Raw genomic sequence first — 27,420 nt, forward strand, 5'->3', positions numbered from 1 at the left:
GTCTAAGTTTCAATTTATTGATGTAAGTCGGTCAAGCTATTTCCATGTTATCCTCAGAACATCTGGAAGATCTGCCCGACTGTCCCACTTTTGGCATTGGTAGTTTATTTTTTTTCTCTCTTTTTTCTTAATTGAGTTTTCTAGATGTTTGTCAATTTTATTTCTGTTTTCAAAGAACCAACCTTTGACATTGTTGGTTTTCTCTATTGTTTGTTTTATATTTCACTCATTTCTGCCCTTATTTTGATTATTTCCTTTCTTCTAATTACTTTGAGCTTAATTTTTTCCTGTTTTTCAAGTTTCTTAAGGTAAGCACTTATTACTTTATGCCTTCTTTTCTAATATAAGCATTTAAAGGAACTTCTATAACTTGAAAAATATCTACCAGAAACCTGCAGAGAAAATCATGCTTAATGGTGAAACAGAATCATTTCCATTAGTGTCAGGAATGAGGTAATTATGCTCACTGTCTCTGACATTCATTGCTCAATACTGCACTGGAGGTCTTAGCAGTAGGATTAAAGAAGTGGGAAGTAGGAAGTGAGCACTGGAAAGGAGGACAAGAAATTGAGATTCAACAACCCATGCTCTGATAGTTTTAAGAGTATGGGACTTGGTCTCTTTTGTCATTTCCTTTGCTGTGGCTGGTGGAAGTGAAAATTCACTGTTTCTGATATTGCTGAAGGTGAAACTTGTGGGTTTCAAGATTGGAGGTCCCCATTGCTCTTGTTTTGAAACAAGAACAACTTCAGTATTATGTCCTGTTAGAAAGAGATCAAGGGTCCTGTAGCTGATCCCCAAGGTACTATAGCAGTTATATTGTAATGTTCACTTTGATCTGCTAAGTTGAGGACTTCTAGCTCTAGACTTCTTTTCTTTTCTTTTCTTTTTTTTTTTTTTTTTTTTTTAAGAGGCTGGGTCTTGCTCTTTTGTCCAGGTTGGAGTGCAGTGACATGATCATGGCTCACTACTGCCTCAAACTTCCGGGCTCAAACAGTCCTCCTGCCTCAGCCTCCTGAGTAGCTAGGACTACAGAGGCATGACATAACGTCTGGCTAATTTTTAAATGTTTTGTAGAGATGGGGACTTGCTGTGTTGCCTAGGCTGGTCTCAAACTCCTGGCCTCAAGCAGTCCTCCCTCTTCAGCCTCCCAAAACACTGGGGTTACAAGTGTGAGCCACCAAATCTGACCTCCAGATCTCAGCTTTTCTGCAGAGTAACTTCTTCCAGCTTCTTTACCACCATGGCTTGGATGTCCCCCGATTGGGAGATAGGCCATGGCTGATGCTGGTAAAACTGCAATGCTTCCGCTGCAAGGAAGATTTTTTTTTCATTGTTGCCTTATTTAAACCTATAGTATTGAGGGACACACTCTTTAAATCCACAATATGGCCTCTTTCTCTTATGCTGCCATTGTGGCCAGGTCAGGACAAAATGGGGGACCAGCCATCACTGTGTATCAGGAACCATCACTTCTCTCTGACCTTGAGTCTGTTGTTTTCTAGGTCTGACATTGTCCTACATGGTGAACCCACCATTATCCTGCCAAGCTAGCTGGCCCTCTTTGGGAACACTATAGTCCCTTAGATATGTGTGTCCTATAAACCCCAGTGGTGGTCAAGATTGTGTCTTTTTCTTTGTCTTTTTTTACGGTGCGTGATATAGAAAATATAAGGTCTTGTCTTTTTGTTAGGAAGCATCTCTATGTTTATATAAAGAAGAGAATTCATAAGTGGGGTATACTCAGTTATCTCTCTTCACTCACCACAATCATTGGAGGTCAGCTCTTGCCTGGTCTAATTCCCTGTTATCCACATAAGAAGGGTTTGTATTTGTAAAGCATACAATAAGATCTTAGAATTGTGTACTAGCCTCTGATTCCACCATTTAGAACTTTTTTTTTTTTTTTTTGGGTAAAAAGTGAAACACCAATTAAAATACTTTAATTGAAATTTCAGAAAATTTAACATATGAACAAGGTTTTCTAAAAGTTAAACCAAAAAAGCACAAAATACATACAGGAAGTTTGGATGAGAAAGTTCTCTGATGCCGTGTTTACAGCACCCTCAAAGCCTAGGCTCTCTCTACATTAACAGACTCTCAGGATGTGGTTTGCTTTTTTTCTAATAGACTTAAATAGGAAACTAATTTTCTTTCTTTAAAGCAACGTGTTCTTCAGTGAACTCTTTCTTCAGGGCAGCTGATGGCTTCTGGAGCGGTTTATTGACGAGGCCCTCAATTGACTCCGAAGCTGGATTGCATTTGGGTAGCGAGCGGCCCTACTGCCCCGTGCTGCTCAGGGCTCCTGGGCTGATGTGGTGGCTTCTTCCCTTTGCGCCGCTGAGCAGAGGGAAGGTGAGGTTCACAGTCCAGCAGCCGCTGTCCGTGGGCTCCGTGGCACGCCGGCTGCAGGTCAGACTGAGAGTGTGGCTGTAGAAAACCTGGCTTTGTGCCTTCCCCTCTTCCCCCAGTTCACCAGGGTGCCAGCTGGCTGCGGCCGAAATGACTTGAGCAGCCTTCTCCATCCCAGTGTCTGTTGACCCAGAAGTGCTGAGCGGCTGACCGGCCGGGATCTCGGGCCGGTGATCTCGGGCAGATGATCTCATATTCTCATATGTAAAACTGGAATACTAATCGCACCTACTTCATAGGGTTGTTGTGATGATTAAATTAGAAAACGCGTACACAGTACACATGTACACATACACTGCCTCTCAGTCGGTGCTTTTATTATCTGCCAGCATCATCACTAGAGCAGTGGCCATCAGACTGATGTCCCTCCCCCCGCACCGTCCTCCAGCTCGGAGGGAAGGGGAGCCTCCACCTCCCAAAGCTGTTTCTCAACCTCTGCTCTGGTTCCCTTCTGCTCTGACCCCTCTCAAGGCTGCCCTAACTTCCTTTTTTTCCTGTTTCTTCAGTTTCTCACTCTTGCTCATTCCCATCAGTAATTAAACATGCCCAATTCCCTCATTACTCAAAATAATAACCAAAAATTGTCCATTCATGCCTTATCTCCTTTTATTTCCTGCCTTATCTCTGTAACCTTTATTACAATCAAGCTTGCTGACCTGATGTCTATACTTGCTCTTTGTTTTCTCATCATCACAACCAATTTCTCCCACTTGAAGGAGTCTGTTTCTATTTTCTATAAGTTAGAAAATACTTCCTCCTCCTTCTTATACTTTCTTCCTTTATGTTCATGGTTTCCTGAATTATAGTTTTCTACTTAGAAAACTCGGGCTGCACTTTACTTTACCTGGCCAGTCTTCTTCCTTCTGCCCCTTAAATATTCCTGTTCCTTATGGCTCTATTCTGCTTTTTGTTTGTTTGTTTGTTTTTTGTTTTTTGTTTTTAAAGACAGGGTGTCACTCTGTCATCCAGGCTGGAGTACAGTGGTGGGATCTTGCTACACTGCAACCTCCACCTCTCAGCTTCAAATGATTCTCATGCCTCAGCCTCCCAAGTAACGGGTTACAGGTGTGCTCCAACATGCCTGGCTAATGCTTTTGTATTTTTAGTAGATACAGGTTTCACCATTTGACCGGGCTGGCCTGGAACTCCTAGCCTCAAGTGATCCACCTGCTTCAGCCTCTCACGGTCTCTCTTCTTTTTCCTTTCCTTTCTTCCCCTCCCCTCCCCTCCCCACACCCCAACACATCCCTGACTGGTTTCATCCACTTTTACGGCTGCTCAGTTTCCTTTGCTCCAGCCTACATATCTCTCCTGAAGCACAGCCAGAAGCAGATGGGCATTTTTCACTGAAGTCTCAAAGGCGTACCCAGCCTAAAGACCTAATGTACATTCTCTTTTCTCAAACTTGCTTCCTAATGGGCCCAGCTGCAGGGGAAAAAAAAAAAAATGTCTTCAGTAGTTGCCCGCACTAGAAGCCCACCTGACTCTTCCTATGCTCAATATCCAATCAGCCATCAAAACTCTTCAGCTGTTCTGAAGCTCCGCATTCTCACTGCCTTCTCTAGCTGCTTTGATAATATCTTAGAGCAAGCCACTCTCTTCTCTCATCTAAATGACTGTAGCTTTCTCCTTTCAGGTCTTTTTTTCTGTCAGTCTTACTTCCCTCCAATTCATTATTTACAGTATAGCCAGAGAAATCATGTAATAACACAAATCCCATTACCCCGCCTCCTAGACCCTTCAGCACCAGCTCATTGTCCTAACTCATCTTGGACACTTGGTTTCCTCTGCAGCATCCTTACACACGTGTCCCACCTCTCTGTCTCGTCCTGCCATTGGTGACCTCTTTCAGTTCTTCCCCAGAGCCACCCGCTCCACTCAGGGCCTTTCCACAGGCTGCTTCCTGTGGCTAAAACACTGACTCCCTGTTGGCCAACCCCTAAATTCTTTTCAGCCTAAATCCTGGTCATTCTTTAGGTCTTAGTATAAATTCCTCTAAAGTGCCTTTCTAAACCTTAGGTCAGGCAATTCCTTATTTCTGTGTGATATCAGCGTACTTTTTACTTGCCCTAGCAAGACAGTTATCATTATTTATCTGCATTCCTTGTTGTCCTGTAAAGTCTGAAAACAAGAATCACATTTGTCATCTTGTACAAATGAGTGCATGAGAGAACAAAAAACTGTTGTTCTGGTGTGTATTGCTCACATCATTTATTTGTTCATTTCTTCCTTCATCAGTTCATACAGTGAGCGTTGAGTTGCACACATGTTTGATGGTGGCCACTGCTAAGTATGGGAACACAGCACAAAATAAGACAGGGCCTTGCTCCTTTAGAGTTTAGGATAGAGTAGACAAACAAATAAATGATTGATAGGATATTCATACATATCCATACATTCCATAAAGAGAATAAAATGAAAACAATAAATAGGGGTAACAGTAATTAGAATGGCCAGAGAAGGCCAATTTGAGGAGGTAAATTAGAACCAAAACTTTGAATAATGACAGGAAGCTAATCATACAAAGATTAGAGGGAAGATGACTCCAGGCAGATGAAATGGTTGCTGAGGCCTCAAAGCAGCTGTGAGAGAGAACAAAGAGAAGGCCAGCATGGGCAGTGAAGTCAGACAGGAAAGGAGTGGCGTGAGCCTATGAAAGACTTTGTGTTCTGGGAACAAAAGTTTGGGTTTTACTCTAATATGCGCTTATTTCTAGCTCAGGGTACATGCTGTACCTGCACTCCAATGAAGTCAACATGTACCAGGAAAACAGCCACTTGAGTTTCAAAGGGATGTAGCTGGACTTGAGGCAGGCGTGCATGCTTGATCCAGTAGAAAACCATGTCACACTACTGTGATTAGTGGCAAGAATATGTAGTGATTACACGATAGGATATATTTTCTTAAAGCTGCCAAGGAATGTTTTACACATCACAGACCATAAACTACATTATTGACCATAATGATTGCTTCCTGTTGCCGCTGCCCAAATAATACAGACATTACGTAATTACGGGTACAGAATTTTATTACTTAAAAAATGAGTATCATCAGAGAATGTTTCATCTTGATGCACAATATAAGATTCCCAACATACGATGCTGTGTAGATTATGTTGACAAGCTGTGTTTTTAATTATCTTCCATTTGACTGCACTTCTGTGAAAAATGAGTAATGCAGAAATCACAGGTTGTTGGGAGGCTCAGACAAGACTATGCATGTGAATGCACTTAAAATTATAAATGTTCTTATAAGGCATATGATACTACTACTTTTGTTAAAATCAGCTTTTTTTTTTTAAACCAAATACTGGTAATGGTTTAAGATTGGATACTGCAAAGCCTGAATCTTGACCCAGATGAGCAAATGTCCAAGGCCTAAACACCTCTTTACTCACTGATGTGTATATTAATTTTCTTTAGAAACTTGAGTGGACATGGGTTGTTACTGTACATTACTTCATGTATTCAGCAGATACACATTAAGCACCGACACTCTGACAGTAGCTCTGGGATAAGGCACTGAATAAGATGGTCACTGTCCTTGCCTTTGTGGAACATAAAATCTAGGGGATGGTGAACATATGAGACATAAAACAATAATCACATCTGCTTTTTAAACATTTAACTACTTTTTTAAAGATGCAGTATATTAAAAGTACAGGTATATCTCATTTTACTGTGATTTGCTTTATTGTGCTTTGCAGATACTGCCTTTATTTATTTTTTTACAAATTAAAGATTGGTGGCAACCCTATGCTGAGCATTCACATTATTCAAACAACATGTGCTCACTTTGTGTCTCATTTTCGTAATTCTTGCAATATTTAAATTTTTTTTTATTATTGTATCTATCACGGTGATCTGTGATCAGTGAGACAGAATCTCAGTTGTCACCCAGGCTGGAATGCATTGGTGCGATCTCAGCTTACTGCAACCTATACCTCCTGGATTCAAGTGATTCTCCTGCCTCAGCCTCCTGCGTAGCTGGAATTACAAGTGCACATCACTACACCTGGCTAATATGTTTTATATTTTTAGTAGAGATGGGGTTTCACCCTGTTGGCCAGGCTGCTCTTGAACTCCTGGTCTTGAGTGATCCACCCACCTCGGCCTCCCAAAGTGCTGGGATTGCAGGCATGAGCCATCATTCCTGGCCAGTGATCAGTGCTGTTTGATGTCATTCTTGTAGTAGGTTAAGGCACGTCATTGCCAGCACTTGTTATCTTTCGACTTCTTCATTATAGCCACTTTAATGTGTGTGAGGTGATAGCTCATTGTGGTTTTGATTTGTCTAATGATTAGTGATGTTGAGCATCTTTTCATATACTAGTGGGCCATTTGTTTTCTTTGGGAAAATGTCTTTCCTGTTCCTTTGCCCATTGCTAATCAGGTTATTTTGTTGCCATTGAGTTGTATGAGTTCCTTATATATTTTAGATATTAACTCCTTATCAAATATATTGTTTGTAAATATTTTCTTCCATTTCATAGGCTTCCTTTTCATTTTGTTGATTTTTTCATTTGTTGTATGGAAACTTTTTAGTTTGACATAGTTCACTTGTTTGTTTTTGCTTTTGTCGTCTGTACTTATGGTGTCAAGTCCAAAACATTATTGTCAAGACCAAAGTCATGAAGCTTTTCCCACTTTTTTTTTTTTTTTTTAGGAGTTTTACAGTTTCATGTCTTATCTTTAAGTCTTTGATTAAAGACTTAGCTGGAATTACAAGTGCAATTCTTTAGGTTTTTTTTTTTGGTATAGTTTTTTTTTTTTAAGTCTTTAAGTTGATTTTTGTGTATAGTGTAAGGGTCCAGTTTTGTTCTTTTGCATGTCATACCCAGTTTTCAGTTAACACCATTTATTTAAGAGTCTATCCTTTCTTCACATTTTGTTTTTGGTGCCTATGCTGAAAATAAATTGAAAATTTTATTTTTGAACTGTCTATACTGTTCCATTGGTCTGTGTGTCTTTTTGTATGCCAGTACCACACTATTTTGATTACTATGGCTTTGTAATATAATTTGAAATCAGGAGATGTGATGCCTCCAGCTTTGTTTTTCTTGCTTAAGATTGCTTTGGCTATTGAAGGTCCTTTGTGATTCCATACAAACTTTAAGATCATTTTTTCCACATTAAAAAAATGCCATTGAAACTCTTGATGTACTTGCATTGAGTCTACAGAGAACTGTGGGCAGTGCAGAGATTTTTAACAAATATAAATTCTTCTAATCCAAGGGCATGGGATCATTCCATTTATTTGTGTCTTTAATTTTTTTCATTGAAGTTTTTTAGTTTTCAGTTTACAGATCTTTTACCTCCTTGTTGGTTAGTAGAAAGTAGTATGGCCATTATGGAAAACAGTATAAATGGTGCTCAAAATATTAAAAATAGAACTACCATATGATCCAACAATCTCATTTCTGGGTATATAGGGAAAGGAAATAAAATCACTATCTTGACAAGATGTGTGCCCTCCTATGTGTATTGCAGCTTTATTCGCAACAGCCAAGATGTGAAATAAACCCAAGTATTCATTGATAGATGGATAAAGAAAATGTGTAGACACACACACAAACACTCTTGCACACACATAGAGAGGAATATGATTTAGCCTTTACAAAAAAGGAACCCTACCATTAGTGACACCCTGGATGAATCTGAAGGGCATTATTCTATGTGAAATAAGCTAAACAGAAATACAAATACTGCAAGAGCTCACGTATAAGTGGATTTTTTTAAGAAAGTCTAACACATAATAACAGTAGGATGGTGGTTACCAAAGGATAGGGAGTGGGGAGAAGGGAAGATACTGCTGGTGAAAGGGTACAAACTTTCAGTTACAGCATGAGTAAGTACTAAAGACCTAATGTAACACATGGCAACTATAGTTAATAATGTAGTATATATTTGAAATTTGCTAAGAGAGTAAATATCAAGTATTCTCACTTAAAAACAAATAGGTGAGCTGATGGATATGTCAAATAGCTTGGTTGGGGTAATAGATTCACAGTGTATACATATATCAAAGTATCACCTTAAATGTGTACAATTTTTATTTTTCAGTCATACCTTAATAATGCCAGGGTGTAGGGGAAATAGAGCAAATGCTTATAAAGCTGTTGTGTATCCTGAATGTCTAGGGGATGTATATTAATATTTATTTCTTTTTTTCCTTTGTGTTTGACTTGAAGTCTGTCCTGAATGCTTCTTGCACAGCTATAGTTTTTCAGACCTGAAGGGGTGCGTAGGTCTTGTGGACGCTGGAGGGGGTTTATGTGAAAACTCTGAAGTCAGACTGTTGAGATTTGAGTTTCCCCTCCCTGGATTGGCGAAGTGGTTAATAAGGCTGTGACTCAGTTTTCCTACCTGCAAGTTCAGATAACAGATTGTTTTAAGATTAAGTGCGATGAAATCAGCAACATGCTTAGTCAGTGCCTGGAACCTTCTGTCTTCTCGTTTCATGTAAATTGCACGTGTTATGGTTATCTCTTCCTGCGTTTCTTCTCCCTTCTTGTTCCAGCTGTATGACTTTTTCCAGCCTCCAGCTGTATGGCAATCTCAGGGAAGTTTGCAGGATTTTGCATTTTCTGGTGCGAGATAATAGCACAGTAGGTAACCTGTATGTGACAGTAGGCTACAAAGGTTTGAGTGTCTGGTGATCTGGCTTATACACTTACTGCCAGCTTTCTCAGGTGCTAGCAGTTTGTCATTGACTGTCCTTTGCAGAGCTGAAGAGAAAAAAGGATGGTATTGTTTCATAGTACAATACCTAGAATAAGGCAGGAATACTGTTTTTGTAAATAAGGCTTGAGTAAGGCAGAAATCTTTTTGTGTAAATAACCATAGTAACGAAACTACAACCTAATACAGCATCTTTCAAACCTCTCTGACCACAATTTACTTTAAGAAATAATTTCTATCAGCTCCAAGTTCACGTTTATGTATGTAGTCAAAATGGAAATAAAACAGCTTGAAACATTATATACATGTACTACCTGTAGTGCCGTTTTTTCTATTCCATTCACTTCAATGAATCGTCAGTCACATCATTTTATTTTATTCCTTTCCATTCTATGTAAAAAGACCAGCAGTTTGAAAATATTTGTCTTACAAATTTGACGGACCTAAGCAGTAGGGATGTGAATCAGAATAAAGGAGGATATTATTCAGCTCTACATTTTAAATACTTTTTCAGTAATCATCACTATCGTGTATTTAAAAAAAAAACAAAAACAAAACCAAATTGTTAGGCAAGTACTTTTCTAAAGAAAAATATAATTTGTCGTTTAGCTCTTTCTATAGTTTTTGGAAGTTAGTCTAATTTGGCCTTTTAAGAGTTGTAGTCATTTCTATTCCAGGAATATTGTGGACCAGGTTATCATTAGGATAGAGGATCAGTTCAGAGCAGCCAGGAAACATTGTGTCTGCCCCCGCTTTGTCATTACTCACAGCTTCTCTTGTCCCTCATCTGTGTGAGGGGGTAATAATATTGTCATTTCTACACCAGGGTTCATTGAGAACACATTTGAAATTGTTTTGTGGCCAGGTGCGGTGGCTCATGCCTATTATCCCAGCACTTTGGGAGGCCAAGGTGAGCAGATCACTTGAGGTCAGGAGTTCAAGACCAGCCTGGCCAAAATGGTGAAATCCTGTCCCTACTAAAAATAAAAGAATTAGTTGGTTGTGGTGGCGGGTGCCTGTAATCTCAGCTACTCGGGAGGCTGAGACAGGAGAATTGCTTCGACCTGGGAGGCAGTGGTTACAGTGAGCCAAAATTATGCCAGCGCACTCTAGCCTGGGTCACAGAGTGCGACTCTGCCTCAAAGAAAGAAAGACTTGTTTTGTAAATTAAATGACTCTACAAATATGAAGAATTTGGGGCTCTTAAATTCTGTATTTGTAACCCTTCCCTCCTTTTTAAAAAACAATTCCTTCTAGATTTCTCAGCTGAATACACTAATTACACTTTTACTGGGAGAACTTCCATCAGGAGACAGACAGAAGATCATGACAATTTGTACCATAGATGTCCATGCCAGAGACGTGGTGGCCAAACTTATTTCTCAGAAGGCAAGTCATTTGTAGAAATTTTATGTGTTCATTATTGTTGCCTTAAAGCGGTGTTTATTGCCAGAGTAGTTGCAAGAAAGTCACTGTTTTTTGAAAGTTTGTGTGTTTTAATTAGTCCTCAAAAGTTGTGGTTATCTTGGGTGCATTTGATTTTGATTAGCCCGTATGTTATCCTGATGAGAGTTATTCCAAGTGATATCCCAAAGGGTTTGTCAAGTTAGGAACATCAGACCATCAAAAAATTTTTTACTGTAATGAAAGAACCGTGAGAAATCACTGTGTTCATCTCTCTGTGCATGACCATCTTGGGTCATTGGCCTGTGAGCCTCACCTCTGTGACTTACACAGCCAATAGCAGTAAGATTTTGTGTATGTAATTTAAATCATGTCTGTGTGCCTTTGATACATTTCTCCTTGAAGAGAGAGATGTCGGTCATAATTCTAGGTTGTCCCTTTGGTAATCCTTTGTCTATTCCTTGAACAGCTAATTTCTTTCCTTGGAAGAAGTTATTTTCTAAACCTTATAGTATATTAACTTTTGTTTTATATATCTTTAAAAAGTCCGTGTGTCTTTAAGTGTTGGCAGTGTTTAATGTGAAAGGAGAATTTTCTCATCCTTCTTTCCAAAATAGATTCCGATTTACAGAAGTCAGGAGCATGCTTGTCTACTGGACTGTACTTGCTTGGTAGTACTGAAACAAGGCAGTTCGTTTCGCAGTTCGAATGCCTGGATGTATTGTGAAATGTTTCTGTGGTTTTTCTTTTTTTCTCTCAGTTTATTAAAAACAAAGTGAATTTTAGTTCTTTTTATAAAGTGCAAGAAATGCTTCTTCATGTAAGCCACAAACATACATTAATATTCCTTGATCCAGCTTCAGGACCACTAGTGAGCAATATTCTTTAATTGCTGGTTTAGAACTTTTCCTTGCAAAACATCACTTACCATGTGTTCTCATTTTGATAATGAACTGTTGATAACTATTCCTTTAATTGGGCCTTTTCTCTTTCTACATGTTTTATCAGTTTGATGATGTGAAGTAGAATAAATTCTGATTTAAAATACGTCCTTTATTTTGTACTAAAAGAGATACTTTGTCTAATTCTCAGCCATCTAATATACATGAATATGCAATGCCAAAACCTATGTAGCCGTCAGACAAGTTAGTATACAGTAATTTTGGTAAGTTCCACGGATTCTCAAGAAATCTGAGGGTCACATATACCTTCAGAAAGACAGGGATTTTTAACAGGAAGATGAATGGTTAGGATTTAGTAGATGGGAAAGAATAGCAATGAAAAATAATGTTATTTGATGTGATTAAAAATGAAACAGAAGATCTCTGCACTAAAAGCAGATTGGTTTTAGAATGAACTTGGTTGAAAGTGTAGTTTATTTATGCCTCTGAGGTGTAGAAATTATGGATTATATGTCATTTTAATACAGATGGTGTGTTTTTCCATCTGACTTCAGTGATATGAGTATAAAGTTACAAAATTTATCTAATCCCCTGGGATGATTCATAAAAGAGGAGAAAAAGGCATTGCTTGAAGAAATTCATATTGTTTTAAATAAAAGCCAATTTAAAATGAGAACTTATTACATGCATATTTCTGACTATTTAACCATGTATGTGCAGTTACAATTTGCAATAGTAAGAGGTTTCCTATTTGTGAGAATTTTATGAATAAAATGTCAACCAGTAGATTTAATTAGATTAACAAATTTTTGCTCCAAGACTACCAATGTCCTGTATACGATGATTATGCAATGCTTTTAGGTTGTCAGTCCCCAAGCTTTTACATGGCTGTCTCAGCTTCGTCACCAGTGGGAGGATACCCAGAAGCACTGCTTTGTTAATATTTGTGATGCCCAGTTCCAGTACTTTTATGAATACTTAGGAAACAGTCCTCGACTAGTGATCACTCCTCTCACTGACAGGTAACAATTCTAAGTTTCCATCCAGGTGGGAAAAACCAATCCAAAAAAGTCCCCTAGCATGAGCAGAGATGGGTGAGAATGAAAAGGAATAAATGAGGAGAAACGATAAACAATGAACTACGTGAAAGTGGTATGTAAATTAACTAATAAGGTAAGATAGGGAATGTTGACTTTAATTAGGAAAAGATAAAGCGAATTAGAGAAACAGAATTACTGAAGCACAACTGATGCAATCATGAGTGGATCAACAGGGCTTAAGGAGGCATTTTTTATTCTGCACAGTTATCTACAGCTGACATTCTGGTATCAGGATCTATCACCACCTCCTTCCACCCTCCCAGGATTCTTAAATTCAAAGTGTAAAAATAACTAGGAATTGCCTGTGTTCAAATTAATATTTGAGGAATTGTATACAGTGAAAGGAAAGGAAGGGGTAGAACATAGCATTCATTAAATGATTCAACAAGTACTTCCAAAGTCCTCTGCTAAGTACTATTGCAGTGTTAAACAGACAGGTACCTGCTGTCACAGAGATTACTTTCTAGTAGGGATACAGAGAAACAAGAAATAAATGAATGAACACTATTATTTAGGCTGTAATATATGCTATGAAAAAATTAAAAAGTTCAATATTTAAAATTGTCTCAAAGGGAGTGTCTATTACAGATTATAGAGAGCTTGAGGTGGGACCAAAACAGTGAAGAAACAGGCACAGATCCTGGGGCAGAAGGTTACAGGCAACAGTGAGGACAAAGTTTACAAGGTGGGAATACACTTGGCGAGTGCCAGGGACAGAAGGGAAAGCCAGGGTGGTTTAAGCATTTCAACAGGGCAAGGGTTACTGTTGACAATAGTTCATTTCCACTTGACTCCAAGTAAGTATATAAATAATCAGAATATTGTGGAGGTAAGACTACGCCACATTGACATGAATTTCTTTGTTAGTATTCCAATCTCTGCTGACCTGTTTAATGGGAGACAGCACATTTAATCTTTGACGTTCATGAAACAGAAATCACACCTCAAAGTCATAGCAGTATGCCCCCTTTCACCAAAATGTAGATGGTTTCAAATGTAAGTCTATAAAACTGGTTTGCTATGGTAGTCCTGAGAGGCTGGTAGGATTGTCACGCTACATTTGTGATTGTTCTTATACATATTAATCTGCTCATAATTGCAACACTTGTGTATTGTATCATTTTTATAATTATGTCTGATTCAGTTCTAACTTGTCTCTCACCAAACGTCAGCATTCACTGTCTTCGTTAATTTATGCATTGCTTTCAATGAGAGGGATTACAATTTGTCGCTTGAAGAAGTCACTTGAGAATAGTCTAAACTGCAGATGTGAGGAGCCTACTGTATGCATGCCATTGTTGATAGAGAAGAAAGGAAGGCCCAGGGTATAGGAGAAAAAGGGAAGAGCCATTTTAAAGTTTATCATTATGTGAGGCGGAATAGTTTATTAACTTCTAAATTAGAAGAGTCACTGTGGGTTTTTTGGGAGCTAAAAGGAAGATGAATGTTCATTTTTACAGTGTGAATTGTGTTGGATAAAATGTTTCCATTTCCATTTTGTTCTTCGAATTATTTACTAATTGTTTCCGTTAACAAAATGATGCCTTTCAAATTCTAACATTATATTCATTTGATGCTGACCATCCCTTTGTGAGGTAGGCAAGCGAGATAGTGTCTTCTGCTAACATTTGTAAACAGGTTCAAAGACTTAAACCAACTAGCTCCTACTTGATCAACTTGTGCTGGAACTCAGGTGTGTTGGTTAGGAGGGTAAAGGTAAAGCTGCTGTTAGAAATTCCAAAACACAATGGCTTAAATAACACAGAAGTGGGTGTCTCACAGTCCAGAGGAGAGTATAGGGTCAGCAGTATAGGCTGGCAGGTGGCCCACATGCCAAACATGGTTTCCACATGTGTTTTAGCCAGTAGAAAGGATGAAAAGAGAGTCTAGGTCAAGTATCTGCGAGGAAGTGTCCCAGGAATGGCACTCATCATTTCTGCACATATACCGTTGGTTTGGTCACTTGGCAACTCCTGACTGGAAAGCAGGCAGGAAATGCAGTCTGTAAACGCTGGAGGCCATATGCCTACCCAAAACTTGGAACCACCAGAGAAAATTACAAGGTGAAAATCGCTACTACAAGAAATGCTCTGATTCCTAGTCTGGGAGCCTTTTCACTCTTTCATTGTAAGATAAGCTTAAACATGCAATGGATATAAAATACAGAAATACTTTCTGTTTTCATAATTAATTGCTTGTATTTGCATAGTATTTTCAATTTTTTAAGGCATTTACCTTTGGCCTTCTGATTATAATCCTGCAATTAACCTCATTTAAGGGAGGAGAAAACTGAGGTACGTTGATGTCAAAAGACTTATTTAAGATAAGCATCTGATGATTGGCAAAGGAGACATTAGTCTCTGGTCTCCTGACCTTCATGTGTGTATCATTTCACTAGACCTGCTGTCTGACTAAGACAAACACAATTTATGAACCTGAGGACACCCTAAATAAAGAAAACAGCCATTTGAGGTCCTTGCTGGTCTTGTCTTCTTTCATTATGTATTCTTGTTTCATGATTTTCTAAGAACTTCTCAGTCTTTCATGTAAAATAATGTTATGGTAATCTAAGTGCGTGTAGCCACACATTCAAAAGAAGTTTCTAAAATACATTTAAATATAATAAATTATCTTTTTATATTTGCTTTGTATATTGAAATAGGTATATATTATTTGTATACTATGTATATAAATTATATATATATATATATTAAGTAGCAGTTTAACGCAGCAAATGCTTCATTCATTCATCAGTCTTGAATGATGAATGAATTAAACATTTGCTACATTAAACTGCTTTAAACTACTTTTAAAGCAGTTTAACTGCATTAAACTACTTTTCCTTTATAAACAATAGTTTGAAATGTTGTCTGCTGTATTAATAGTATCTTTACCTGGAAATACCTGAAATCGAATAGCATCACAAATCAAGTGTTATATTCAAATACACAATTCAATAATGAGGAAATGAGATCAATAAACAAAGAAATACATTCTTTTCTAGTATTTTTACATAGCTAGCCTAAAAATAAATGTGATACAAAATATTCTGATTCATTATTGGCATGAACAAATCAGAAGTATATCAGTATTTTATTTTGTGCTACTATCACATTCTAGAGCTTTTTAAACTTTAAAAAAATGTATCGCCTCTGATGTTGTATAGAAATCTCATAGTAGACTGTGATATTTTTGTTTTCTGTCGCTTAAAGGTGTTACATTACTTTAACTCAATCACTTCATCTAGCCATGAGTGGGGCTCCTGCTGGCCCAGCTGGTACTGGAAAAACAGAGACCACTAAGGACTTAGGTCGTGCCCTTGGCTTGATGGTTTATGTATTCAACTGTTCAGAGCAAATGGACTACAAAGTAAGTTAGTCATAAAGTCATGTGTAAAACTGTGTACTCTCTAGCATTATTCCTGGTTGGGAATTATTCATTATAATAGCTTAAAAACCCCTTCTGTTAAATTCCGAGCGCCTCACTTTATTATTCAGTCCATAGGAAATATCTATAAGGGATTGGTGCAGACAGGAGCTTGGGGCTGCTTTGATGAGTTCAACCGAATCTCTGTAGAAGTTCTGTCAGTGGTAGCAGTACAAGTGAAAATTATTCATGATGCCATCAGAAACAGGAAAAAGAGGTGAGTGGCATGTGGGTTTTCTCTTGTTATAAATAGAAAGAAAAACATGGAATAATGCAGCTAACCTCCCCTTCACTGTCTGTTGCTACCTCTCCCTGTCTCTTCTCTTTATCTAAAGGGGAGAGTCTAGTTGATTTGGGGGAATTGAGTAGTCTCCCATTTTTATTAGTGGTTTCTAAGTGATGAATACAACACATGTATATTACGTTACTTTAACCACTTAAAAAACAGCTTCTGGGATCGGCCAGACACAGTGGCTCATGCTTATAATCCCAGCATACTGAGAGTTTGAGGTGGGAGGATTGTTTGAGCACAGAAGTTCAATATCAGCCTGGGCAACATAGCAAGACCCAGTGCCTACAAAATAAATAAATTTAAAATATTAGCCTGGCATGGCAGCATGTTTAGTCCCAGTTGTTTGGGAGGCGGAGGCATGAGGATTGCTTGAGGCCAGGAGGTCAAGGCTGTAGTGAGCTGTGTTCGTGCCACCATGCTCCAGCCTGGGAGACAGAGCAAGACCCTTTCTCCAAAAAACCCAAAAGACTTCAGGCCGGGCGTGGTGGCTCAAGCCTGTAATCCCAACACTTTGGGAGGCCAAGTCAGGTGGATCACGAGGTCAAGAGATCAAGATCATCCTGGTCAACATGGTGAAACCCCATCTCTACTAAAAATACTAAAAATTAGCTGGGCATGGTGGCACGTACCTGTAATCCCAGCTACTCAGGAGGCTGAGGCAGGAGAATTGCCTGAACCCAGGAGGCGGAGGTTGCGGTGAGCCGAGATCGCGCCATTGCACTCCAGCCTGGGTAACAAGAGCGAAACTCTGTCTCAAAAAAAAAAAAAAAAAATCCCAGAAGACTTCAAAGATGCTCATTCCATTGATCAGTTTTCAGTCCTCATCTTTCTTGACCTCTGGCAGCGTCTGATGCAGTTGGTCATTATCTGCGTGATACACTTTGTTCATGGGGGTTGCCGGACACCACCTCTCCTGCATCTCTGTCCCCTCACGGCTGCTTCATTGCTGGTCTCTTCCCATCTGTAAAATGGGGGAAAGAAGAGTACCTGCCTTATAGATTACTGTGATGATTAAATGCCAAGTACCTGGACAAATGCCTACCACATAGTAAGCACCATACCAGTGTTTGCTATTATGTTTTATTGTTATTTCCTGGCCAACTCATGTTAGACACCACAAGCCTTGGTCTTTGGACTAATTCTCTCTATATTTTCTCCCCTTGTTGACTACAACTAGTCCCAGGGCTTTTACAAACTCTCTCTATGCTGCTGACTGCCAGATGCACAGGCCTCCTTTCGCCTTATCTCTAGACTGACCTAAACACCTGCCTGGGGCATCGCAAGACTCTACTGGAGGTCTCCCGGGCTTCTCATACGTAATATATCCACCAACTTTTCTTAGTCCTCCACCAAGTCTTCCTTTGCAAGTTGTCTCATCCCAACAGGCTATACCTTTATGTTCTTCCCATAACTTGGGCCAAGATCTTTGAAGTTATATTTGAAATCTGAACACTTCTCAACACGATGCCACACTTCAAAAAGCAAAACACAACTGGCACTTAGGTTTGATGGCTTAATTTGAGAAGTAAATATAATATGCAGCACAATTCTGGTCCTCTTTGTAACATTTTTTATCAACAGGGCAGTCTTCTCTGGCCTACCTGTGCTCCCCAGGTTTTAGAATATTTTGCTCAGCTAGCTATCTTGTCCATAGGAACATATTCAATCTGCCAAGGATTATCTAGCCTCTTGGACAGTAACCCTGTTGTAGAAGTTTCCAGGCTATTATTAGATACATCTGGATATTTCTACCTTCTAGAAAACCTCTCATTCAGTCCTTCTGCTACATGGGCCTTGGATCCCAGTTTTATATGTTCAGATGTCTGTTTCCTAACGTGCTCCGTCTCTAAGGCCATGATAGAGTAGCTCAGTTCTTTCTTCTTAGATCCACAGCCATATTTTATGTAGCTTTTAGTCAAAATCTTTTTATTTGCTGTAACCCATATGTCATTTGAGGCCATCCTTTCTTATGGAGATTTATGTAACTGATTCACGTACTGATTTCTGAAAATTGCCAAGAATGCTCCTTGGTAGTCTCCTGTTGTCTGAATGTCTGTGGGTCTTCTCTCTCCGTCTTTTTTTTAGCCCAGATGCAGACAGCTCTGCTCCTTCTTGTTTTCATGAGCTTATTAAATTCTCTTTGCACATGAAGATTTAGGAGATGGGACCATGCCTCAGTTACACAGCCTTCTAGTGCCTTGCCAACTCTACCCGCTGGAGGTCCACACCTTTGACTGTGGCTGTCCCTGCTGTATACAATTGGAAAGTAGGCAGTTATCTTGTGGCAAGAGCCACCTCTGTGTGTGTGAGCAGCCCTGTCAGCCTGTCTGCCTTCCCTAGCTTGACATTCTAGGAAATGAAGTTTTCTCCATTTTTACCTTGACTATACACAATCCACCTGCTCTTAATTACCCAGTATATAAGACACTGTTAGTCCTAAACCCTGTGGTTTCTCTCTCTGTGTCTTCTCTCTTCCATCATGCCAACCCAGCTCCTTAACTGCTTCAGCTCTCCCCTCTCAGCAAGAGATCAGCCTTGTATTTTGTCTGATTTACCCTCATTTGAAAGTTTCCTTCTACCGGTCTCTCAATATGGCTCCCATAGCACATTACCATTCATTTCCCTGGCCAGCAACAACCCCTTTGCATCCTTGCAAATCTTTCTGAAAATCTTTCACTGTTTTTCCAATGCCTTCAAGTGACAGTAATAGTAATAGTCATAGCTAACATCTCTTGAGTATTCACCATGTTCTAGGCATTGTACTTTTACCTATTGATATTTGTAATCCCTTTGTAAATCCTTGCATAATCCGGTAAGGTGGGTAATATTATTATTTTTTACTAGATGAGGGAATTGGGACATAGGGAGGGCAATTAACTTGCCTAAAGTGGTATGGCTGGTGTCTGAATACTCAGAGTCTGGCTCCAGAGCTATTCTACATCTCAGTGATACTTAATAGATTTTTGTTGAGTCAGTGGAAGGTATGGAGGGAAAGAGAAAGAGCGAAGTTGAAGAAATAGACAGAATATAAGACTGAACAGGGCATTTCTTTCTCCTCTTAGTATGGGCATTCTCTTTCTATGCAACATCCCATTCAAGGATCTGCAGCCCATGTTGTAGGTAAAAATGCCATCACATTCCGTTAAATGTTAAAATGGTCAAGTCCTTATTTTTATAGTCTAGGACGCTAAGGATATGCTAAAATGGAAGAGAATATTTTCTATTTTTATAATTGCTCTGGAGGGTGTTTTTAATAAATATGCTTCAAAATATACTCAAAATATGTATGCTTATGAATTTTAAAGAAAATTACACAGAATAAACAGCTTCCTAATAATAATTTGCATTTTGCAGTGGTTTGCATTTGTCAATGTGCATTCATATTCAATGAACACATTTAATTTCATCAACATTCTTTTTATGGTAGATTTGTATTTCTTGGGGAAGCTATCGCACTGAAGCCATCAGTTGGAATATTTATTACCATGAACCCGGGTTATGCTGGTCGAACCGAATTACCGGAAAATCTCAAAGCTCTTTTCAGGCAAGTGTTATGCTTTGTGGCTTAGCATCTGGTACACTCATGCCACCTAATGTTGTTGGTTTGCACTGTTGAAGTAATTTGCTTTTGCTTGAAATTTCCTAAGGAAAATCCTTTACGATTTCTTTGGGCTCCTTTTATACACAAAACTTTCACTATGATAAATTCACCCTTTTGAATTATGAAAGCATGACTCAAAATCAGTATTTAGAAGTTACATGGTATATTTGACTATTTACTGTTAGCTATTTTGTAATGCATATTTTTTATCATAAACAATTTTCATAAATTAAGAACTGTTTGGAAAATACAGAAAAGAATGAAGAAAAAATTACATCACCATTCAGATATGATTGTTAAATGTTTTCTAGACTCTTTTATAATTTACATTTTGTGGGATTAAGATACTACAGTAGGCATGATTTTTCTTTAGTTCTCTTCATTTAATATTTTGACATACAAATTTTATATTATTTAAGAATCTTGAAAAATGCCACTTTACGTAGCTCTAAAATAGTCCCTTTCATGCCTCATTTGTAATTTTCTTAACCATTCCCTGTTTTCTGTTATGTAGGGTTTGTGTTTTCATTTTTGTTTTTTATTTTAATGAAGTAGCAGGCTATTCACATTAAAAATTATTCTTATTTCAGGTTATTCTTTTTATTCTTATTTCAGAATAGATTTTTAAATGTAGAATTACTTAAGAGAATGATTAAAATCCCTATTGATGACTGCTTTTCAAAAGTACTCTGCAAATGTATGCGCTTAGCAGGAATCTATAAAAGAACGTGTGTTGCCACATCTAATATCGGTTATGATTCACTTATAATTTAAGTCAGCTTCATTCAGATGCCACTTTTTTGGTTCAGTTTTCCAGAAAACTGTGTATTACAATTTTACAGAGTTAAACTGTGGTTTATGTTTTTTTAAAGAATGAGCCATCGGGTTTAGAGATAGAATTTTGAGGTCTGTCACCATACTTAGGTAATAGTAAAAACATTCAGGTGTAAGTTAATATAATCAAGTGAATAGTGGTGAAAACACAACCACAATCAAGGTACAGAATATTTTCATAACCCCAGAAGTTCTCTTCTGCCTCTTTGAAGTGAGCCTCCCATACCAATGATGTTCTTTCTGCGATTATAGATTAAATTTGTCATTCCTAGAGTTCATGTAGATGAAATCGAACACTATGTATTTATTTGTGTCTGGCTTCTTTGAAGATTGTGGTTTTGAGATTTATCTAAGTTGTTGAGCATATCAGTAGTTTGTTCCTCTTTCTCACTGATTAGTGTTCTGCTATATACACCTACTGCAATGTACTGATCCGTTCACTACTTGATGGACACCTGGGCTGTTTCCAGTTTGGGGCTATTATGAATAAAGCAGCTATGAACATTCATGTACAATCTTTATATAAACATCTATTTTTATTTCTTTGGGGCAGATATTTATGGCTGGAATTGCTGGTCTACATGGCGAATGTATGTTTTACTTATAAGAATCTGCCAGTCCGGATTCCAAAGTGATTTTACAAGTTTACGCCCTCACCATCAATGTAGGAGAATTCTGGGTGCTCACATTCTTGTCAAAACTTGATATTGTCAGCCTTTTTAAATTTTAGCCAATTTAATAGGTAGTAGTATGTCATCATAGGTTTAGTTTGCATTTCCATGATGGCTAATGATGTTGAGCCTCTTTCACATACTTTCTATTGCTATACCATCTTTTGTGAAATGCTGTGCTCTGCATCAGTTTGTTAAATATATACATTGCAAATATTTTTTCTCTCAGTTTGTGGCTTGCCTTTTCATTTTCTTGTGTTCATCAAAGATAGAAGTTTTAAATGTGATAAAATACAGTTGAACAATTTGTTTTTGTTGTTAATATCCTATCCAAGAAAATTTGCTTAGCCTCAGCTTGCAAAACTTTTTAACCACGTTTTCTTTTATAAGCTTTGTGGTTTTATAGTTTTCATATGGGTTTTCTTCTTTATTCTGTTAATATGCTGAACTATATTGATTGATTTTCAAATGCTAAGCAGTCCTTCAGTGTTGCATTCCAGGGATAAGCTTCACTAGATCAGTAGGTATTTTATTAATAGGTACTGCTGGATTCAATATGACACTCTTTTGTTAAGGAATTTTTTAAAATGTATGCCGTGAGGGATATTGTTCTATGCTGTCTTTTCTTGTAAAATTTTTGTCTGGCTTTGGCGTCAGAGTAATGCTGACTTCATGAACTAAGTTGGCAAGTGTTTTCTTCTCTATCTTCTTAAGAGTTTGTGTAGAGTTGCTATTATTTACTCCTGAAGTATTTGAATTAATCAGTGAGGCCATCTGAACCTAGAGATTTTTACTGGAATCTCTCTAGTAATACATTCAATTTCTTTAATAGATATGAGGCTTTTCTGATTTTTAATTTTTCTTGATTGCATTTTGGTAATTTAAACCTTTTACGGAACTTACTGGTGTTATCTAGATAGTTGAACCTATTGGCACACATTTGTTCATTGTGTTAGTCTGTTCTCACACTGCTATAAATAACTACCTGAGACTGGGTAATTTATGAAGAAAAGAGGTTTAATTGACTCAAAGTTCCAGAGGCTTCACAGGAAGCATTGTTTAGGAGGCCTCAGGAAACTTACACTGATGGCAGAAGGCAAAGAGGAAAGCAAGCACATTTTACATGGCAGAGCAGGAGAGAGAGAATGTGCATGAAGTGGGGAAGTGCCACACACCTTAAAACCATCATATCTCATGAGAACTCATTCAACATCATGAAAATGGCATGGGGAAAATCTCCCATGATCCAGTTACCTTCCACCGCATCCCTCCCCCAACACTGAACTACAATTCAATGTGAGATTTGGGTGGGGACACAGAGCCAAACCATGTTATTCATAATATTCCCTTAATTTTTAAATTTTTATTATACTTTAAGTTCTGGGATACATGTGCAGAACATGCAGGTTTGTTACATAGGTATACATGTGCCATTGTGGTTTGCTGCACCCATCAATCTGTCATCTAGGTTTTAAGCCCTACATGCATTAGGTATTTGTCCTAATGCTCTCCCTTCCCTTGCCCTCCATCCACTGGCAGGCCCCAATGTGTGACGTTTCCCTCCCTGTGTCCATGTGTTCTCATTGTTCAACTCCCACTTACGAGTGAGAACATGTGGTGTTTGCTTTTATGTTCCTGTGTTGGTTTGCTGGAAGTGATGGTTTCCAGCTTCATCTATGTCCCTGTAAAGGACATGAACTCATTCTTTTTTGTGGCTCCCAGTATTCCATGGTGCATTATGTGCCACATTTTCTTGATCCAGTCATCACTGATAGGCATTTGGGTTCATTCCAAGTCTTTGCTATTGTAAATAGTGCTGCAAGAAACATACGTGTGTGTGTGTGTGTGTGTGTGTGTGTGTTTGTGTGTGTGTGTCTTTATATTAGAATGATTTATAATCCTTCCAGTATAGGCCCATTAATGGGATTGCTGGGTCAAATGGCATTTCTGGTTCTAGACCCCTTAGGAATCGCCACACTGTCTTCCATAATGGTTGATCTAATTTACACTCCCATCAACCATGTAAAAGCATTCCTATTTCTTCACATCCTCACTGGCATCTGTTGTTTCCTGACTTTTTAATGATCACCATTCTAACTGGTTTGAGACGGTAACTCATTATGATTTTGATTTGCATTTCTCTAATGACCAGTGATGATGAGCTTTTTTTTCATATGTTTGAACTCCCATTCACAATTGCCACAAAGAGAATAAAATTCCTAGGAATACAACTTACATGGGATGTGAAGGACCTCTTCAAGGAGAATATAGGGTTCAGCCCTACAGGGTTCTGTGAGCTCCTCCTGGCTGGTGTGGAGACGAGAAATTGTAGAAATAAAAGACACAAGACATGAAGATATTTGTCCTAATGCTCTCCCTCCCCTTGCCCCGGGGAAAAGAGAGTTTGGGCCCCGGGTGGGGGTCCACTGCTAACCAAATCTGGGAGACCAGCAGTGGCCCTGAATGCTGGAATGTTCTCAATTTTATTGAGTTGCAAATCTGGGGGTGGGGTAGGTAGGGCATGGTCTTGTTGGTCAGATACTGGGGCAGGGTAGTTCGGGCGTGGCAGTGATAGGGTGAAGTTCATCACGAGTCATTCAGGTAGGGGCTCAGGAATTTCTGGCACCCAAGTGAGGTAAGGAGTATAGTGCATTAGCACTTTTTCCATATTTATCATTAGAGAACTAAGACATTAAGATTTATATTACTATTACTGATCATCTTTTCTAAGAAAAAAGGAACCAAGTGCAGAGCAGAACATGAGAGTAGACATGAAACGTGACCACTGCAGCACAGCATCACATAGAGACAATTAAGCTCCTGGATGTCTGTCAGTCTACCTGACAACCGTCAGGCCTTAGACAGGAGCATGGAGAAGCGGAGTTTTCTCCTAACTCCTCCGGGATAGGAGATGTCTCAGTCATCTTGGACGTCTCCTTCTCTAGCTGGCTAAACTGCAGGCATTTTCCCAGTGCTGAGGCTGCCGCACAGCCAAAGCACCCTGCAGCAGCCCTTATGCAGGCATGACAGAGGGCTTAGAGCATCTTACCTTAGTGTCATTCATTTCACAATGTCACCCAGATTCACACTTAGGACCTGAGAGGCATTAGTAAACGGTTCACACTTACGACCTGAGAGGCATTGGTAAAAGAATTAAGATTACCTATGAATAACTAAAATCACATATGAATAACTAATAACTACTACGGTTATATTTCTAGTTACTTTCTTCTTCATTATTTATATGGAAATAGGCTGAGGCTTTTTGCTCCTGCCTCGGCACTTGTGAGATCTCCTCCCTAGAGGAGAACTGTAAACTACTGCTCAGGGAAATAAGAGGGGACACGAACAAATAGAAAAACATTACATGCTCATGGATAGGAAGAATCAATATTATGAAAATGGCCATACCACCCAAAGTAATTTATAGATTCCATGTTCTTACCATGAAGCTACCTTGACTTTCTTCACAGAATTAGAAAAAAATAGTTTAAATTGTACTTGGAACCAAAGATAGCCAAGATAATCCTAAGCAAAAAGAACAAAGCTGGAGGCCTTATGCTTCCTGACTTCAAACTATACTACAAGGTTGCAGTAACCAAAACAGCATGGTACTAGTAGCAAAGCAGAGATATAAAACAATGGAACAGAACAGAGGCCTCAGAAGTAACACTGCACATCTACTACCATCTGATAATTGACAAACCTGACAAACACAAGCAATGGGGAAAGGATTCCCTATTTAATAAATGGTCCTGAGAAAACTGGCTAGCCATATGCAGAAAACAGAAACTGGACCCCGTCCTTAAAACTTATACAAAAATTAACTCAAGATAGATTAAAGACTTCAACATAGACTCTAAAACCATAAAAGCCCTAGAAGAAAACCTAGGCAATACCACTTAGGACATAGGCAATGTCATTCAGGGCAAAGACTTCATGACTTAAAATACTAAAGCAGTGGCAACAAAAGCCAAAATTGACAAATGGGATCAGTTAAACTAAAGAGCTTCTGCCCAGCAAAAGAAACTGTCATCAGAGTAAACAGGCAACCTACAGAATGGGAGAAAATTTTTGCAATCTGTCCAGCTGACAAAGTTCTAATACCCAGAATCTAGAAAGAACTTAAACTTACAAGGGGAAAAAAAATCAAAAACTGGGCAAAGGATATGAACAGACACTTCCTAAAAGAAGACATTCATGAGGCCAATATTCCCCTTATTGTATGTAGTGATGTCTTGAGTTCCATGCCTGATACATGGGTAACTTAAATCTTTTCTCTCTTCCTTTTTCTTTGATGATAAGCTAGAAGATTATTAGTTTTATTTTGGGGTATTATTTAGGGTTCTCAATGTGTGTTTTTACCTATTCAGTGTGTTTTCAAAATAATAATATTCCACTTCACATATATTCTAAGAACCTCTTCAGTTTTTAGTGGGATCTTTTTCCATTCTTTTAAGCCTGGAGTTCACTTGCCCATTCATCTAGATATTTAACCATAATTTTGTTTGCATTTTCTTCTAATTTTTATAGTGTTACTGTACTTATTAAATGTAATTCATCTGGTGAGAACTTATTTTGATTGGTAATATGAAATGAGTGTTTAAACAGTTATTTACCCTAATAGTTAATTATTCTAACTAGTTAATTATTCTAACATCCTGTATTGAATGTTTTCCTTTTCTCATAACAGCTTTCTCTAGCATAGTAATTTTTTAATGTCTAACTAACTTTCTTGAAAAAATCTAGATAGAGAATAACCATTCTAGAAATAAATGTAATAACTACAGAATAGCTTTGTTTGAAAGCTGTGTGCCTTTGCAGTATTCTGTGTGTGACCCAACTCATCTCATACTGTCTTTCATTTGGGACTTGAAATTTGAAATTGTTTTGTGAATTTTTAATAATTTTTGTTTAATGGATGATGAAAGCTTTATTCACACGTGGAAGCCATGTGCTTGTGCCTTTGGAGTGTTCTGATTGCACCATTCACCAACCATGAGGCCTATAGCCTGTGCTTGAACTTCAGGGAACATCAGTCTGCATCTCTGTAAAATAAAGATCAAAGGAATGGGCACCCACCCCGTAGTGTTGTGGTGGTTAAGTGAGAGAGTGCATACAAAGATTTCAGCACCCTGTATGGTATGAAGTGCTCAGTAAAAATTAGTTGTCTATATTAATGTAGATATAAAATACATAGCTGTGCTAGCCTTTTCTGTCTCCATTTACTCTTCATCATCTTCCATCATATGATGAAGAGTAACAAATGCGTAAAAAAAAATGAGGTCAATTAAGATATAAGAGGTATTGAATAACCTAAATCCAAAGATACTTAAAGATTTGATGTTCAGGATCAAAATCAGGTTTGCATGAAATAGATTATAATTATATTTACAAAACCAGTTAGGTAGGTATTATTGGAATGTATACTTTAAGAAGTATAAAATAATGAGCTTATTCAGTTATATACTGTTCTTTACACTTAACTTCAGTTAGGTGGAATTTTTTCAAACATTGCCGAGAATAGCAACTGTCTTTGGAGAGGGACTTTTTGGAAGTCCCTCTCCAAAAGAAAGGGGATTTGAAGCTATGTTTTTCTAAATGTGCCCTTTACAAGTCTCTCCAAGTCGGCCTTAGGCAGTGGTGTGCTGGAGACGGCCGGTACAAGCTCTCGAGCTGATAGTTCAGTTTTCATGAATTTTCTGAGTTGATTCTTCGGTTTAATGAAAACTAAATTTTATCAACTTTTGATTCAGTAAATTGTATTAAAAACAAAGGTGATAAACACTCCAAACTGGTCACTTTATAATTATTTATTTTACTGATATTTATGCTCTTGAGGTTATTTCTGTCTTTTGTGTCTATATGGTGGTATACTTGTCAGCTCAACATTTTTTGACATTGTGTCGGTTGCTGGGAATCAGCCATGGTAGAAGGATTTATTCATTGGAAATAAGAAAATGCTATTTTTTAGACAGCTGGTTGTCAAAACATTAACCACCACACCACAGGAAAAGGCTGGCCCTTAGCTCAAAACATCGCTATTCCTATTTCTGCAGTGACAACTTATACCAGAAGTCTACAGAATGTGTTCATGG

General features: G+C 38.2%; 1 protein-coding gene across 1 annotated transcript in view; it reads left to right on the forward strand.

The window, feature by feature from the left end:
• Positions 1-27,420, forward strand: part of DNAH11 (dynein axonemal heavy chain 11) — a 396,587-nt gene that overhangs the window by 167,088 nt on the left and 202,079 nt on the right. The window contains exons 31-35 of the mRNA XM_074379604.1: positions 10,350-10,481; positions 12,260-12,420; positions 15,711-15,867; positions 15,996-16,141; positions 19,644-19,760. Of these exons, the coding sequence (XP_074235705.1) occupies positions 10,350-10,481; positions 12,260-12,420; positions 15,711-15,867; positions 15,996-16,141; positions 19,644-19,760 (713 nt within the window). The remainder of the gene's footprint in view (positions 1-10,349; positions 10,482-12,259; positions 12,421-15,710; positions 15,868-15,995; positions 16,142-19,643; positions 19,761-27,420) is intronic.

This window comes from Saimiri boliviensis, chromosome 10 (assembly GCF_048565385.1).
Source record: "Saimiri boliviensis isolate mSaiBol1 chromosome 10, mSaiBol1.pri, whole genome shotgun sequence".
Lineage (NCBI taxonomy): Eukaryota > Metazoa > Chordata > Mammalia > Primates > Cebidae > Saimiri > Saimiri boliviensis.